An 18,100-nucleotide genomic window follows, 5' to 3' on the forward strand; every position below is an offset into this window, starting at 1 on the left:
TTTATGATACAAGCTAAACTCACCAATGCAAGAATAAATTTAAGAATAATAGACAAAAACTCAACCCTAGTCCCAATATGTTTATAGATAGTCCAAAAAAGTGATTAGTTGCTCATAAACTGGTAACACCTAATAAATAAATTTAAGTTAACATATTTAATTATATTTTGGGTTTTAATTTTTTCGGGGGGCATGATTTGCATTCTTGAATCGTCACCGCAAGCTAACAATATCGTCACCATAAACATCATTGGTGGAGGTAACATACCCAATTTCTTTCAAAACCATAATTAAATAACTCCTTCATTCATTTTAAAAAATGAATTGGCATTGCTTAAAAAAAAACGAAATTGCAGTTTTTTTTAATTAAGAAAAATTGAAACATATGAAACAGCTTGTTTTTTGGACGAAAATAACGTATGTATTAGTTATTTTTAACAAAATCTATCCTTAATTCTCTCAAGTAAGGAAAAAATTAATTTAGCATAAAAAACACGAAAATATTGTTATTTATCACAAAAAAAACAAAATACAATACAAAAAAATTAAAAAGTACGTGGTTATTGTTATTTTGACAAATTATTTTGTTACAAAAGATAATTAAGGATATATTTTAGTGAAAAAATATCACCAAGATTCTTTTTTGTAAAATAGAATGTGTTGATATTTTTTCACTAAAATCTATCCTTAATTATCTTTTGTAAAAAATAATTTGTCAAAATAATTTAAAAAATATATTTTTTTATGCAATAATATAAAAAATATGTACTTATACACATTTTTATTTTAAAATATTGATGATATACATATAATTTTTTTACTAATTTTGTATAGATTGAAATACATATATAAATACATGTGTTTGGAGTTATTTTGAAATATGATAAAGAATCTTCACCAAAAAAAATATGATAAAGAATCAGTATAATTAATTTCAGTTCATTGGAAAAAAAATTCATTTAGAAAAAATAAATTTTTTTTAGGACAAATAATTTAAGTTCGGTAAAAGGAAGGTGGAGATAACAAGGTCTTAGCAAACCTAAATTTTATTTAGGTATGTTAAATAATAATTTCATAAAAATAAGTAAAAGTGTAATGTTAAGTGATGATTTATTTACATAATTGTTGTACGTTTTGCAACAATTAGGTCTGTTAGTTTTGATTTATTGAGATGAGCTGAGCTGAGCTAAACTAAACTGAATAGAGATGAAATGAATTGATTATGAGAGAAGGAAATTAGGCACCAAACTGAACTAAACTGAACTGAAATGATTAGAGCTGAACTGAATTGAAATTAAGTTGAAGAGAACATGCCCTTAGTTGGAATGATTAATCCATTTATGTGCATCTACTTCTTTTTAGATCATCAAAAGTGTTAAAAAGGAAGTATTTTATCTTATTTATTGGGTGATCCTATATCATGGAAGTGTTAAAACTAAAATATTTTATGAGAGAAGGAAACTGATATACTGAAATGAACTGAACTGAACTGAACTAAATTGATTGAAGCTGTACTGAACTGAAATGAATTGAAATTAAGCTGAAGTGAACAAGCCCTTAATCTAGTCAAGAAAACTAAAACAGATGTGATTATCCGAAATAACCTTATACTTCTACATTTTGTTATTAAAAAAATGAAACACTACGTTTTAGGTACACCTAAATATGACTTAGGTATACCCAAAATAGAAAACATTTTATACACCATGCATGATCTAAGTTTTAATTAAATCTTATTTTTGTCAATCTTAGTCTTGATTGACTAATATAATTCAAATTTAGGGTAAGCCAAAAATTAAATTGGAAATATCTACAAAGAAAATTTATGTATGCTCTAATAGTTGTGAGTTTTTTCATACGCCAAAGTAATCAGTTGCAAACAATAGGAATAATAATAAAAAATGCTATGATTCTTGCATGTATATATTTAATTTCGATAATTATCCTTCGATTTAAGGCAAATGTATCTTTAGTAGCGTTATTTTTTACTAACTACTAGTCGTTTGGGATCACCTATTTAATTTATGTTCATTGTTACGTACTAAGTACAATCAAGTAAATATTTCCGCGTATCCTTAAATTAATTTAAGATAAGGGATTTTCAATCTAAACGAGGATCGTTATGTAATAGGTAATGTTTTAATTTGGCCGAGCAAATATATTAAGCATTAAAATTCGGGCTTTCTACTTTAATAAGAGTCTTAATTATGCTAATGAGACTTTGGTTAGAAAGAGCAGAGTGACAATAAATCTAGTAAAAAATTACTAAAAAAAAATGTGATTATCCGAAATAACTTTATAAATATGTATTTTGTAAGAAATTAGAATTGAATCACTTTGTTTTAGGTACGTCCAAAAATTTTCTAAAAAAAAATATGCCTAAAAATAACTTAGGTATACCCAAATGGGAAGCATTTTTATACACTTGGATCTACATTACGTTTTAATCATGTGTTATCTTTGTATATTGTGTATGTGTTATCTTTGTATATTGTGTGTATACATATATATATATATATATATATATGTATATATATATATAAGCTCTAGGGGCCGTGAGTTTTGTTCTATGCAAGATTATTAATTCGTTGCAAACAATAGGACTATTAATCGAAATTGTTAGGAATCTTGCGTGTATGAATTTCGATAATTATCCTTCGATTAAGTGCAAACATCTTTAGCGTTTTATTTTAGGACTAACTAGTATTTATTTGGGACTGCTAGTTGTGTTTTTTTAGTACGTACTAAGTACATACAAGTATATGTTTTTGGTATCTCTAAATTAATTTAAGATAATATAATTTCTCAATATAAACAAGGATCGTTATGTATTAGATAGTGTTTTGGCCGAGCAACTATTTTCAACATTTAAAATCAGCTAAAATTTCTACGTTAATAAGAACCGTGATTAAGCTAAAGAGACCTTAATTCTATCAAACCAATAGTACAAAAAAATGGATGTGAATATCCTAAATAGCCTTATTCTACTGTATATTGTAAATGAAAAAGAGAGAGAGAGAGAGAGAGAAAATTGAACCACTTAATTTTAGATACGCCCAAAAACATTCAAAAATTGGGTATATCCAAAATTAAATTGGGGATATCTAAAAGCTTATGTATGCTCTAGGAGTTGTGGTTTTTTTTTCAAAATGCTTGAGTAACCCGTTGCCAAGAATAGGACTAATAATCGAAATTGCTAAGATACTTGTGTGTATGAGTTTTAATTTTTATCCTTCGATTAAAGGCAGACTGATCTTTAGCGTTTTAATTTATTATTTCGGGACTAATTATTAGTCATTTGGGACCGCCTAGTCGTGTTCTTTGCTACGTACTACGTACATTCAATTCAAGTATATATTTTCGCGTATCCATAAATTAATTTAAGATAAGAGGGTGTCTCAATCTATACAAGGATTATTATATATGTGTAGCAGGTAATGCTTTGACCGAGCAACAACTATTTGTAGGAGTTTATAGGTACTATTAAGCGGAAAATCATGAATAATATTCAATCAAGCATCTAATCCCAATATCACACGCATAACACACAAGACACATAATCATACCTTTGAAGCGTGAATTCCACGTAGCAATTTGACAGGCAAATCAAGGAGAGAATAGAGCCCCAAGCGTTACTCCTCTACTTAGTCCACGAGCTTCGAACGAGCCGTCCACCGATACTAGATTGGTCGAGTGATTGAGGAAAACCACGATCACCACCTTTAATGGACTAACCGACCACCACGAACCACCACCACCACGAACCACCACACTGGCGCCGAGGGAGGAGAGAGTGCCGTGAGAGAGAGGAGAGTGTAAGAAGTCTAGGTCTCGTGATTGCTAATTAGGGTTTGATCACACTGATCAGTTAATTGCATACATCCAAACCCTAGGCACCAAGTCTATTTATAATCATATTATAATTAGACTAGGTTAGGAAGCCTAAAACCTCCAACCTTATTCCATATGGCCAGCCATACTAGGGGATGAGGCCCATTATGGGCCTCGTCCTCTCATGCTCGATCTAGGCCCTTTGTGTGACCTTATAGGATCCGTCCAATTGGGTTTTGGCCTATTTTACTAGTCCAAAGATCGTTAGTACCTCTAGCTATGATAAAACGACGACCCAAATGTGCGAACTTAATTATCTCCATAATTTGATCCATTTATATATCTAGTAATTGCACATGACGAAGACATAATTCCTTCACTATTTACAACATTTTAGTTCGGCTTCCACTTTAACAAGAATTGTGACTAAGCTAATGAGACCTTGGTTAGATAGAGTTGGAATTAATCTAGTCAAGTGTAATAACAATGGATGTGATTATCCGAAATAGCCTTAGTTATACTTCTATATTTTCTATATAAAAAAAAGGAATTGAACCACTTCGTTTTAAGTACGCTGAAATATAACTTAAGTATACCAAAAAGAAAAAGTTAAGATTAAATTGCCTTTAAGCAACACAATTTCGAGAATAATCATTGAAATTAAACGCATTCGCGTGACCTAATATTTTTTGTCACTCTAATGTTTAACAGAATATTTCTTACGTAAATCATAACTCATAGAGTATATATATTTTAGATCATTTTTTAGGTGCCTTTAATTTTTATTTAAAAATACCCAAACACAAATATTTCTAAATATTTAAGATGTATATTTAATTATGTTCATTTTGAATAATTGACTTGTTTATTGGGGAACCAAGGTCTTATCAGATAATTGCTTGGCCAAAACATATACATTATATGTAACAAAATAATCTAATTATAGACGGTCTTAAACAATTAAATAGCTAAAATTTATTTGTCTTAGGGCCTGTTCACTTCAGCTTAGTTTCAGTTCAGTTCAGTTCAGCTCCAATTAGTTCAGTTCAGTTTAGTCCAGTTCAATTCAGCTCCTAATTTCCTTCTCTCATGAAATATTCATTTCAGCTCTATTCAGTTCAGTTCAACTCCAATCAGTTCAGTTCAGTTCGGTTCAACTCCAATCGGTTTAGTTTAATTTAGTTTAGCTCAGTTCAGTAAATATGAACAGGCCCTTATATCAGCACAAATCAGATAATAAAACTCATTTACGTAATGTAATAATTTCCTTTACTCTACTATTTGACAAATATATGTTATATATCTCTTACATAACTCGCATTGCATAAACTAAATCCTTATTTATATATCCCTTATTTTAGGAGTACCCAAAATGAACATGTCTTTTTTTTCCTATAAAAAAAAAAAAAAAAATATATATATATATATATATATATTTTTAATCAATTTTAATGTAGAAAACTCATAAAAAAATAATTATATAATACTAATGGTTATTTAAATTGAAAGTGAGGGATAGTTCAAGTGGTTAGAGCTGAGATCGATTTTCACCCCGCCCTTGTGGCTCTCTAAACACCAAAAAAATGGTTATTTTAAATAATTATAACAAAAATAAACACATATAATTAAGTGGTCCCAGGCCAATTCATTGCTAGGTAGTCCCAAAATAATAAGCTAAGATTAATTTGACTTTAATCAACACAAGTAGTCCCAAAATAATAAGGTAAGATTAATTTGACTTTAATATACACAATTTGGAGGATAATTTCATTCACAAAGCATAAAAATTTATGTCACTCTTGATGTTTGACAAAAAAATCCTTTATGTAGAACTCATCTTACAATCATTCAATATCTTTTATGTAGAATTCAACTCGTAGTGTAATTAGATTCTTATATATTTAGGTATCCCTAAAATTTTATTTAAGAATGCCCAAAATAAACCTAGAGAGAGAAATAGTAAATAAAATATTAAGAGTGTGTATATGTTGTTTTTATTTGTATGTATATGAATTTTTCAAAATACGTGTATGGTGTATTGGTGCCCTTCAAAACACAAAAGTTAAAATAGTTAGTTTAGTTTATTACAATTTATTACAATTAAAATTATACACATATACTACTTTATAACATATTTGTAAGATATTGCAACAAAATCATTGTTGATAAGATAAGGTTTGATTTTCCTAAATGAAAAAAGATAGTTATTATTCACATTAACTTTTTTTTTTTTTAAACCGCAGGGAAATATTATTAAAGATCAAGGTCTGCCAAAGTTTGAAAACTTTGGAGGAATAAACTCATACATATACTTTTCATATTATTACTCGGATCCCATCTAGCTACATAATGAGCAACCATATTTACCCCCTCCTAACATGATTACAATCAAAAAACGAAAATAAATTCGACATCCTATGAATATCCTCATACATAAATAGGAGCTGCACCTTCCTGCTTGTCTTTGATAGCTCGGATAACGTTGATCGCATCACCTTCAAGCACTACCCTTTCATAACCCATCCTCTTTGCAATTTCAACCCCAAACCGAGCAGCCGCTGCTTCTGCTACCTCAGACGACCAAACTGCCCCAGCATTCCTCACCGCAACGAGCAGCAAAGAACCCTGATCGTCTCTTACTACCACCCCCAATCTGACAGTACCACCAGTAGGCACATAAGCATCAAAATTTACCTTCACGCAACCACTCTTAAGGGCACTCCAGCTCCTGCTTGACGGTACAGCAGATGCACCAACACACCCCCCAACCCCATTGCATTATATGTGATATAATCCTCAGACATACGCACATAACCAGCAGCCAAACCAACAACATCCAAGCTATCAACACCATCGAAAATCTTCTTGTTTCTGCAAAACCATGCATCTCACACTAAGCATGAGAAAGTTAAAAGCTGTTTGCTGTCCAATTTACTCGCCATCCATTGGAAGAGTTCCCTAAAAGAAGCCTTAGGAGCATCATTAATAACATCACCGAAGCTACTCTACTGCCAAATATCTGAAGCAAACTTGCAATAGAAAAGGGAGTGGATTATTGTCTCCCTGTCACTCCCACAGACTGTGCAAGTAGAGGTGTTGCGAATATGTCTTGAGAAGAGAACATCCATCACCCCCAAAGAATTCTTGCATGCCCTCCATAAGAAGTGACATAATTTTGGTGGACCTCCCAACCCCCATACTACTTTCCAAGTATCCTCTTCCCCTATTCCATGATATAATCTCCAAGCATTTATACACCCCAACCTACCAAGCCAATATGCTGATCGCACGGTGAATAAACCATCCGAAGTTGGCCACCAAATCCTCCTATCATGTACTGCTACATTTGACAGCGGGATATTAAGGATTTTATTACGATCCTCCATCCCAAATTTCGCTTCAACTGCACCAATATTCTAGCTCATAGTCTCAAAATCAATAGGGTCAGATACACGCAAACCTGAGTCGACTCCACTGGGGACTTAGAGGTTACAAGATTAGTTAAGGTCACAAACATCTCCATTCTCCAACCAATGCCTTTGGACACAAAATGCCTTGACCTTAGAGAGAGAAAGCTATGCAAGAGTATTAATTGCTTGAGGCTATTTGTGAATTAATGTAATGTGGGAGAAGTGAAGGCTTTTATACCTTTGCACAATAGGAGGAATGGGCCACGAGCCAAGTGGGTTTGCCACATTGACTGGGCTGTTGACTTGACTTGGCATGGATTGGAGAGTTGAACCTTTGACCTTGGGCTTATAATTGAATCATTTATGAACTGGCTCAATTAAGCTAAATTGGACCCAAACAATAAATACAGAGCAATTACAAAGTTTAAAGGATACAAACTAAACGGCAGAAACTTCCCCTAAAAAAAAACTAAACGGCAGAAACTACGACCAACCAAACTAGTAAAACCACTAAACATAAAGCATAAAAGGTTTGTGGAAAGCAACATTCCTGGGACCTTCGTGACATGGATGAAATTGGAAACATACTTCTATCCTGCAATAACACAATTTACCTATGCTTATCGAGGCTATAAAGATGGTTAAAGAACGAAAATGACGCCGCCTTAGTAGAGGAACTTTAGCATAGAAATGGAGTTGATATTTTGATGGAAGTAGTGGAAGTAAGGAATAGCATCTGGCTAAGGATGGCAAAACATGAGTAGACGAGACTTGAAACTCGCCACTGAAAGAGTAATCCCAAGGGCCTAAAGCCAAATAATGGGATTCTAGACTCACTTTCTTAAAAAAGGTCACTTGACCTTTTGACATGATACCCTTATTGTTGGGTATCCTCGGCCTTTTCTTAGAAGAAAAAGGCACAAACACATTGAAGGGCTCTCGAAGTACCTCCTTCAGATATAGGAAAAACAAAGCAAAGGTAACGACGACGAACTAGTTGAAAAAAGAACCATATCCTTTTTTTTATTGATACACTAAAAAATAACTAATTTGCTGCATAAAATCTTATACACATGGTGTTTTGATCACATTGTGCTAACTGTACTCCCTAACACCCACAAACATCTCCATTCTCCAACCAAGAACCATATGGACAACCAAGTATTTGTATACCGTATTTTGTCATTTTGAATACACTAGAAAAAAGGTAATCTGGAAAAGGGAAAAAATGAAAGTGATAAAAGGCGAAAATAAGAAAAAATATTCACAAATGAGAGAACTACTGATTTTTTAACACATTAACAGCTTTTACAACACTTGGAAATACATACATTCCAAATATTAATCTTTAAAAAATATTATCATCTAGGACCAGACAGTTCATCCGGTCGGAGATTGGAAGTAGAGTCAACAACCCATTCTCCATTGCTGGGGTGAGTGAGGTTAGCTTCCTGGCGGAACATCTCCTCCTTTTGCCATTCTTCCCACCTCTCAGCCAAGCCATCACCCTCAAGCATTCTGACCACCTCCGACATTTTAGGCCGTTCCATTGGAGAGCTTTGGGTGCAAAGCAATGCAACTTGAATAAGCTGCTCAACTTCAGCGTCAATATAATTGCCCTGCAAATCACCATCAACCAAGGTCTCCAATTTCTTCTCCTTTAACAGCCCTTTAACCTGAAAAAGGAAAAAAAAAAAACGATCAAGAATCACATTAGTGAGAACAGAAAATCATGGCAGTAACTAGATTAAAAAATATTGCCACAACATATTTTAGGAAGTTCCCAAAGATTAGAGAAGATGAAATCCGTATATATACCCAATCAAGCAACATAACATCGTCATCATTGGCTAATCGGGCAAGATCAAAAGCTCTTTGTCCGGTGATGAGCTCTAGAAGCATAACCCCATAACCAAAAACATCAGTTTTCTCTGACGATTTTCCAGTTGAGAGATACTCTGGTGCTATATGCCCAATGGTGCCACGTACAGCTGTAGTAACATGTGTATCTTTGTAGTCCATAAGTTTTGCCAAGCCAAAATCCCCAACAACTGCTTCATACACCTCATCCAATAATATGTTAGCAGCTTTTACATCACGATGAATAATTTTAGGGTCACAATGATCATGCAAATAAGCAAGCCCTCTAGCAGCTCCCAATGCGATTCGCTTCCGAATATCCCAATCAAGTGGTGGGTGTGTCTCCGAACGTTCTACAATGAAGGGACAAGATAGATTTTACTACTTATAGAAGCAACAGGCAAATGAAAAATTCAAATGTATAAGCAACAGGGATATAACAGCTAGTATCATCATAAGGAAATCATTATTAAGTAGCACTTCCAATGGATAGCTTCAATACTTGCATTGAATTAAATTTGCAATATCAAAAACCCCTTACATTTGATCATGCATAGATTTGGAGAGGTAAATATATCCCGAGATACTGTAAACCACCAGGAATAAATAAAATTATAAAAGTACCTCTCAAACAGGATGCAACACTTCCATTGGCCATATATGGATAAACAAGTAATCTTTCAGTGGGTGTCATGCAAAATCCACGCAAACGGAGCAGATTTCGATGGACAGCCATGCTAATCATTTCAACTTCAGTTTGAAACTGGAGTTCTCCACCTTGGGTGCGCTCCTCTTTAAGTCTCTTGACTGCCACAAGAGAGCCATCAGCCAATCTGCCCTTGTAAACCTTTCCAAATCCACCTCGACCAAGAATATTTTTGTGGCTAAAATTATCAGTTGCAACTTGCAGTTCTCGCAGGGAGAACCTTTTGAGTTGTCCCAGGTGAACTTCTGGATCTTCTTCAGCTGAAATCAGTGAAATTACAAAATTGGATTAATGTGTCGCGATCTTTTAATGTCAATATAAGCTGTATATCAGGTTTCCACTAACCAGGCACGTCAAAGAAATGTTCTTGTGGCTTCCTCCGTCGCCACCAAGCAAGGGCAATTGCAGGAGCTGCAAATAGTAAAGCGGCACCTGCAGCAACTCCTCCAGCAATAGCTCCAGTGGCACTATTGGCAACTGAAAAGGCATTTGGAAGATGCATCAAACACTGAATCATATACTGGACAACTATTTTTTTCAGTTTATGAAAAAATTCTTCAGTTATTTAGGGGCAGGGAAAAATAAGCAGTCACATGAGTCCATTTATAGAAATCAACACAGCCAACATAAATATACAACTAGTGGCAGGGGAAGCAAAAGGGTACAGCAAACAGCTTAAACACTATAACCATCCAACTCAATGAACCCTAAACCTCCCGTCAATCACTTAATTAGGTTCAGAAGACAATTGCTATTTGAAAAAATTATTACCAGAAATCAAACTTAAGGAACAGGACATGAATTTATTACCATGAAAATCAAACCAAAAATGTGGATTTAATATTGGTGAGCTTTGAAAAGTAACAGGCAATTTTCACCTAACAAATCAATTAATAAGTACTTAATTATCATTATGAAATGAAATTGGGAGTTAGCAGATGACATAATACATACTTCAGGAAGATCAACGTTAGAATAGCACCATAAAGTCAAAGGCAAACCTGAATGAGAACTTGGTGATGGAATTGGACCAGTTGGAGTAACTGCTGGCATTTTCAAATTATTACCATTAAAACTGAAATGAAGAGACATAACAGCAAACATAGAAAACTTAGCATCAACTTAAAATCATTTAAATCATGAAGAGTATATAAGGACAAGTTTGTTAACCTTATGGGGGTAAACATTGAAAAGGATCCGTTAGTAGGAACATTTCCATGCAAGTGGTTGTATGATAAATCACTGCAACCCACATTTTGGGAAATTAGAAATTTATACACCTCTTAACAGTGCATAGAAAACTTATGCGCATGAGAAGCACTGCAATTTCTGACATTGAAAAAAGTAACGTGACACTCACAGGACTTGCAGCGTAGTGATAGCAGTTAATGAATTTGGTATTTCTCCTGACAAGGTGTTGTTGTTCAACCGCCTATCCGTGCAGAAAAGTCATGCAACAGAAACTGTTAGGAATTAGGACAAAATGACAGTTTGAAGGCATATGCAAAAGAAATAAAACGTTCTTAAAGAGCATGCTAACTGTATAAAATAACAGAGTAACTAACAATAAATATAATCTAAAACATACTCTAAGTAGACTCACAAAAAAAGAACAACAGAAAACAAATTAACATATATACACCAAAAGTAACGAAGATCATATAAAGCATGATGTTTGAGACAAATAAAGAAAATAAATACCTTAAACCCAACCACCCAATTACTTCTGATGATTTTTCAGAAGAATCAGAACTACTGATACAGTACCTTCTGGATGCCTACATCTAATATGGCCTCAAGATCTAAGAGAAGAATCCAACTGCACCTTTTTCTTAGCAACAATAGTCACCTTTTTCTTTTATCTTCTGTTCACTATAGATACGAAATTTAAGAAATTGTTGAAGAATGTGAGGTGTAAGATAAAGTAAGAGAGAAAATGCAAAAAGGTGGGTTTGTGTAAGAAGAAGGTGAATAAAATAAGAGAGAGAGGGAGAGAGAATGAAAAGGTAAGATGGTAAAAGGGGTATAACCATAAAAACCAAAGTGAGTAGAACATAAAAGAATGGCCTAAGATGGAAAGTGAGTAGAACAAAAAAGAACGGAAGGAGTATTAAGGATATGAAATAAGCAATTTGACATATATGAATCCACATTACCCTACTGTTTCAAAGGTTTAGGTTATTTTGGATGTGAAAGGTTGACACTTTCCCTCCTTCTTTACCCTAGCTCCGCAAAATTATTCCATTTCAATTAAGGAATGGGCCTACAAATCATCCAATCTTACAAAGTTTTTTATTTATTTAATTTTAATTATTCATTCAGATTCAATTTTGTAACTTTTCTTTCTCATTGTTGGGAGTTCTTGTCTCTCCTATTGTGAGAGAATTTTTTAAACAACAAGTCATGGTCAAGTTTACAACTCTTTGTATTTGTTCAGGGGTCCCCTATCCCACCTTCCAAAGGAACCTCAGAAACATGATGCATTTGTGATGGTGATGGTAAAAGAAAATGTGGAAGGTAACGTTGTAATATTAGAGAGATATTACAACTTTTGACCCCCCCCCCCTCCTGTAAGTGTGTTAACTTCAAATTAAACTAAAACATAATACAAAATGATAATTTGGCATCCATATAATTAATCAGTTCAAACATTGCAACACAATAAGATATTAAACAGGAAAGCCGATAACAAGTTCATCAGATCTTCCTTTTTACTTAAGATAAATAAAAAATTTGATCCCACCATGTAATAGCAGTGTAGCACTGAACAATTCTTCAAAAGGAAAATTAAAATTTTTAGAGAAACCAAACATTTAGCAGAACGTTCAACATTAGTCATGAGTCAAGACCTAGGATAAAAGATTCAAAGGTCAAGTGCTAACAGACATGCCTATACATTATGACCCTGTGTAATTTGAAAGGACTAAATCAAAATCAGCTCATTATTTGTTATGCAGTTCTTATTTGTTGAACAAATGAAAATGGCAGTTGCTTTTCAAGTCAAAGATCTAATAGAGTTTGTTATTGCAGAGATAATGATAAACTCAACTGCCCTTGGCTACCTGTTGAAGTTTAAACAAGCCTATTTATCCACACCATGTTCATTTCAGTTTATAATAATAAATGAAAAAGTTCAAAAACCATGACCTAGAACAAATTTTATTATCATAATTTCATTTTTTACAAATTGATGAGAAATTCAGAATTGTCAAAAGTCAAGTCATGTGTCAGAGAGATAAGAAGGGTATTTTTGGTCAACTCCGTTTGACACAATAGTAGGGAATGAATAAGTACCAAAAGGTTTCTCAGCAACTGAAGCTGAAGCTGTAAGGGCCTGCTAACACTCTATGGCATTCTTGAATTGGTTTACTGCTACCATAACAATACAACAAGTAACACAAAGATATATGATATATGATATATCATCATTATATCTTGATTATCATAACAGGTTTCGGGACAGTGATAATTGATTTAATGCAGAAAGAAATAAAGTGATACCATGTGCACACAACAATTATCTTTAAGAAAAAAAAAACGGGGAATAAGGAAATTCAATCTTAACAACAGAGATTGAGAAGCATTCATACAAGAACCGCAATTTCTGGAGCTTGCCCAACGTATCAGGAATGGGACCAGAAAGATTGTTCAGGTAAAGATCCAAGCTCACTAAGTTTGTCAAGTTTCCAAGTTCGTATGGTACTGTCCCACTAATGTTATTGCTGTAGAGCTCCCTGTCAAAGAAACAAAAAGAGAATTATTAGTCTACACGGCCTGAAAAAATTCTGCAAAACACTCAAGAAACAACAAAGATTATCCAAAAAATTATGAAAAGAAAACAAGATTATTGATTCATTCTACAAATTACTAACAACTTCACTTTCATTAACATAAAATGTATTTTGAAAAAAAAAATCTTTAACATTTAAAAAACATAATAAAAATAATTTAATAATGAATATGGACGGAATATTCCTTAAAATGCCTTCGTCGGTGGCTGGCGTACCATTTTGCACATATAGTACAAAAGGTTGTACTGCTGATATCAAATAGCTGAGGTTGTATTATTTTGCACACACCGTTAATAGTTTATACTTCCTCCGTTTCTATTTAGTTGACGTGTTTGATTTAGGCACATATATTAAGGAGAGGAGAGAGAGTGAGAGAGAATGATAAAGCAAGTGGGGTAGCTTATAAATGCAAGGTAAAAAACTTACCCAAAAAGGAAACGTGTCAACTAAAAAAAAACTTTCTAAAAAGGAATACGTGTCAACTAATAAAAAAAGGAGGTAGTATTACTTTAAGCCAATTTTCCTTTCTCTCCCTGTCAAAAATAGGTAAATAAATAAAACCTTGCCTATTCGGCTATTCCTTCCATATTCCACATGCTTCCACCCATCTTTCTAAAAATGTATACTCACTACAGCCCTCGTGGCCATGGAGTAATAATAATAACAGGAGAAGTGGCAACAGATCTTGCAGTGTGCTACAGATTCATATAAACATTATGAAAATTGGTTTGTGGGACAATCCCTGATAATGTTTAAACCAAAATAATTTTTGCACAAATACCAAGAAATTAAGTGCAACCTTTAAAAATATACTTCCTCCGTTTCTATTTACATGACCAACATTCTTAAAATGGAATTGTCATATTACTTGACCCATACTATATGTGGCAAACGTTTAGTGGATAAATTCTCTAAATTACCCTCAAAAAGTGTACATTGGGGTAACTTTGGGGGTAAAAGATCATGTGCAACAAGGGCCACAAAATTACAATTTCTCTCGCCTCTCCTTAAATATTGTGCCCAAGGCTATGGGTCAAGTAAATAGAGACGGAGGAAGTATAAACTAAGCACAAAAGATGTTAACACCTTAATGTGACCTTAGCTCAAAACATCCCGGAAATGGAATCATGAGCCAGAAAATATCAGTATCTCCCAATCCACAGAATAGATTTTTGTCGATGAGCTTGTGCTTGTTTAGAGAGACCACCATAAATGAGTAAAATGAATTCTAGGTATCTATAATTTTCCACCAGAATTGCTCCAGCTACCCACTTCCCACATGCGGCTCACATCATTCGAGGTGATCCAACCTAGCCAAGCATTACTAAATAGCCAGGTTGCAGTAAAAGGTTGAAATCACACCCCCCCCCCCCCCCTCCCAAAAAAAAATGCCCATGAATGACCTTATAAATACATTAATTGGCATTGCCTCTGACTATTTTTTTAAAAAGCCCCATTCAAATTGCCAAAAGCTCAACGTCAATTTATAGTAAACAATAATCAAGACCAACTACTTGCATGAATAATGGGTCAATCCAACAAGAGCAGTGGAAAAAAAAACAGCCAGCAATCTAAATTAATTAGTAATACTTACAAGTACTGAAGATTTGGGAGTTGACCAAGTTGTGTAACAAGTTGACCAGTTAGGTTCGCATTGCCAAGATCGCTGAACATAGACATTAAATAATTTGATGATAAAAAAAACTAGTTCAGAAGAATCCATGAGCTAACAGACAGTACTCAAACAGAATTTAGTGGCTTACACTCTGGTGACGCTGTTTTCACTGTTACATGTAACATGGAACCATGTGCAGGGATTTACAAGGGTGGAATCCCAACTTTGCAATACACCATTAGGATCAGCCAAACTAGACTTGAGTGCATTCAAAGCATCACCTGTTTCACATGCACAATGCCACCACCATCAGGAGCTAATACATACAAGCAATACAAGAATTTCAGCAACAGCTTCTATACAATAACAGATGAAGGTAAGGAACAGAATGATCTAGGAAGCATTTTTACTCAGAAAAAAAATCGTAAATAATACATATATCCATAGAGTTCCATACTATTAAAGGAAGTTCAACTTGCTTAGCAGAATGATCCACGGGACAGAATTAGCATAAACAAATTTCTAGTTCAAGGAAAGAACGAAGTATAGAACTAGCACAATCCATCATCTCTCAGAAAAGTGCACTTTAAAATCACTTTCTCCAAAATTTGGATGACTCACAATTAAGAATGTAATTTAGACACATGTCAGAGTACTCTTGTAAATGGAAAGAGAAGGACACTAGATTAAATGGAAAAAAAAGAAGGCACTAGCAATGTACAATATCTATATTACAAGGATAGAAGCAGATATGTTAAACAAGTTGAGGAGTTAGAAAGATGTCACTCCCAAGAGTCCCATCTTCATTTTTCACATGTAAGCAGCCTCAGAAGTCAGAACCAACTACTCGTACATTTTTAGAATTGAAACTGTCCTAAAATTATAAGCAATTTAGATAATTGTATTGTTTATGAGCACCTCAAGTATCCGACTTCTCCTATTACCTTATATTCTAAGCTGAGGGGTCAGAAAAATACTACTCGACATTGCATTCTTCAGATATAAGCATCCTTGGAATTGGGCTACTAAGCATTAAGAACAGAGATCCTCCTTAATACCATCAATATTTGAAATTATCATGAGTGCATAGAGTATCCAACATCTCATGCTATCCTATACTCTATGCTCTACTCTCAAATTCTCAATGATCAACCCTCGCCTTAACATAAAAGAAATGACATTTAACTTCTCCCGCTTGATTAACTACAGGCCGGAAAAAAAATAAGAATTACTAGACAATCATTAGCCAATTATTTTCATCAAAATGGGGTCAAAATCTTTACATCATCATATTCATAATCACAAGAGGAACATAAACTAAATTCAAACAAACACAGGTAATGAATTGAACTCAGGCAAACTCGGAGCGAAAGACAAGAACTAACCTTCGGCATTGGGAGTAACATAGTGGAAGTAACTAAAGACCAAAATCAAATACAGGAAAGCCCAAATGGAGGAAACCCCTTGCTCCATTTTGTCTTTCTGATCTTCTTAAATGAGCAGCGCACATAACCCAACTAATAAAATTCACCAAAATCCTCTTTAACTGTTCAATTCAAAAACATGAACCACATAAAAATCTGCAAATAATCAAAGAGTAATCATCAAGTCAATCAAAGCACACCCCAGTCAACTCTCACTTTCTCTCTCCTCCCTAATTAAGCAGAAATGCAGCAAATTAACAGCAGAAATTTCTGGGTTTCTTTCTAATTAGATTGAATTAAATGCTGAAACAGCAATCAATCATAAAAAACAACTAACACCCATTATAATAATTCATATTTCAAAAAAAAAAACCCCAAAAACAGAAACACTCAAAAATCCACATAAACAAGCTCAAAATCAAAATTGGGAATAAGGGAAATCGCAACTCACGATCAAAACCCGTTCTCCGGGACAAAACACTGTTCTCGGTACCGGAAACAACTACCGGCGGCAAAGAAGATCGGCGGAAATCACGGCGAAAAAAGAGGAGAGAGAAAGTAAAGCACAGAAGTTGAGTTGGGTATTGGGAAGAGGAGAGAGAAAGAGAGGAAACAGCAGCAGCAACGAGGAGGAGGTTTGCCTGAGAATGGCGACGAAAGGAAGAAGGAAAGAGAGGAGAGAGAGAGTAAGACTAGTCAGCGATTTCTGGCTGGTCAGCGTACGAGTATTCCTACTTCCCACTTCTTCTTCTTCTACTACTATACTAGTCGGCTTTTTCTATGATTCTTGTGCTAAAATGACAATTTGGACCTTTGACTTTGCTGTTTTCTAGTACTCTCACTTTTTGAATTTTCTGGGGGTGTTTTCGTCATTTTCATTATTTTGTGATTTAAACGGTCTACTACATATTTTCTCCGTTTTTTTAAGTTGACATTATTCCTTTTTGGGAAACTTATATTTAGTTGACACACTTTCTTTTTTGGTAAGGTATTTTAGGGAGAATTTCCTGTTTTACCCTTATTAAAAAAAACAGATTATATCCTAAACATCCTTTGTTTAAACATATAATTATTGATTATAGCTAATCACTTCCTACTCTTTTATGACATCCCACCTGTTTCGGGTGATTTTTTGATATCCTCGGACACTGGTAGCGCTCTGCTGGCAAGTAGACTTGGACACCTGCAAAATGAACGAATATTCCTTTCACGGAATATTCGCCTCCGACGATCAAGTTAGAGATCGGAAACGGAAAGGCTAGAGAGAGAAAGTAGAGAGAAGTTGGAGCTATTTAGTGCTCTGTTTTTTGGTAATGTCACAATCCACCCCTCCCATCATAAATGATTGGGGTATTTATAGGGGTGGGAATTTGTGCCCCTTTAGGGTTTGTACCCTAGAATTCTGTGGCCTGATTGGCTGCGCAATCAGAAGCTGCCACGTGTAGTACGGGGCGCCGCTTTGA

General features: G+C 34.2%; 1 protein-coding gene across 2 annotated transcripts; it reads right to left on the reverse strand.

Moving 5' to 3' along the window:
• Positions 1-8,238: 8,238 nt before the first annotated feature.
• LOC145592414 (BRASSINOSTEROID INSENSITIVE 1-associated receptor kinase 1-like) lies at positions 8,239-17,365 on the reverse strand. Of its 2 annotated transcripts, none has more exons than XM_081648864.1 (12): positions 17,089-17,365; positions 16,599-16,759; positions 15,362-15,494; positions 15,193-15,264; positions 13,398-13,541; positions 11,168-11,239; positions 10,978-11,049; positions 10,809-10,882; positions 10,153-10,284; positions 9,726-10,067; positions 9,060-9,454; positions 8,239-8,917 (listed from the first exon to the last, which is right to left on the reverse strand). In XM_081648864.1, the coding sequence occupies exons 2-12, from the start codon at positions 16,684-16,686 to the stop codon at positions 8,603-8,605; spliced, it is 1,839 nt and encodes a 612-aa protein (XP_081504990.1). In that variant the 5' UTR covers positions 16,687-16,759; positions 17,089-17,365; the 3' UTR covers positions 8,239-8,602. The 2 variants fall into 2 exon arrangements, with proteins under 2 accessions (XP_081504990.1, XP_081504991.1); XM_081648865.1 differs by having other exon boundaries at positions 16,599-16,793.
• Positions 17,366-18,100: the final 735 nt, after the last annotated feature.

This window comes from Chenopodium album, chromosome 18, assembly GCF_948465745.1.
Source record: "Chenopodium album chromosome 18, dcCheAlbu1.1, whole genome shotgun sequence".
NCBI classification, from domain to species: domain Eukaryota; kingdom Viridiplantae; phylum Streptophyta; class Magnoliopsida; order Caryophyllales; family Amaranthaceae; genus Chenopodium; species Chenopodium album.

What these genes read in the sequence shown, in the direction of transcription:
- LOC145592414 (XM_081648864.1), bottom strand. Translation starts at nt 16,686, where the DNA reads ATGGAGCAAGGGGTTTCCTCCATTTGGGCTTTCCTGTATTTGATTTTG. An exon ending in CTCCCAAATCTTCAGTACTT is followed by an intron (nt 13,542 to 15,192) that starts GTAAGTATTACT and finishes TTTCTTTGACAG; the next exon opens with GGAGCTCTACAGCAATAACA. An exon ending in ATCACCAAGTTCTCATTCAG is followed by an intron (nt 10,285 to 10,808) that starts GTTTGCCTTTGA and finishes ATGCCTTTTCAG; the next exon opens with TTGCCAATAGTGCCACTGGA.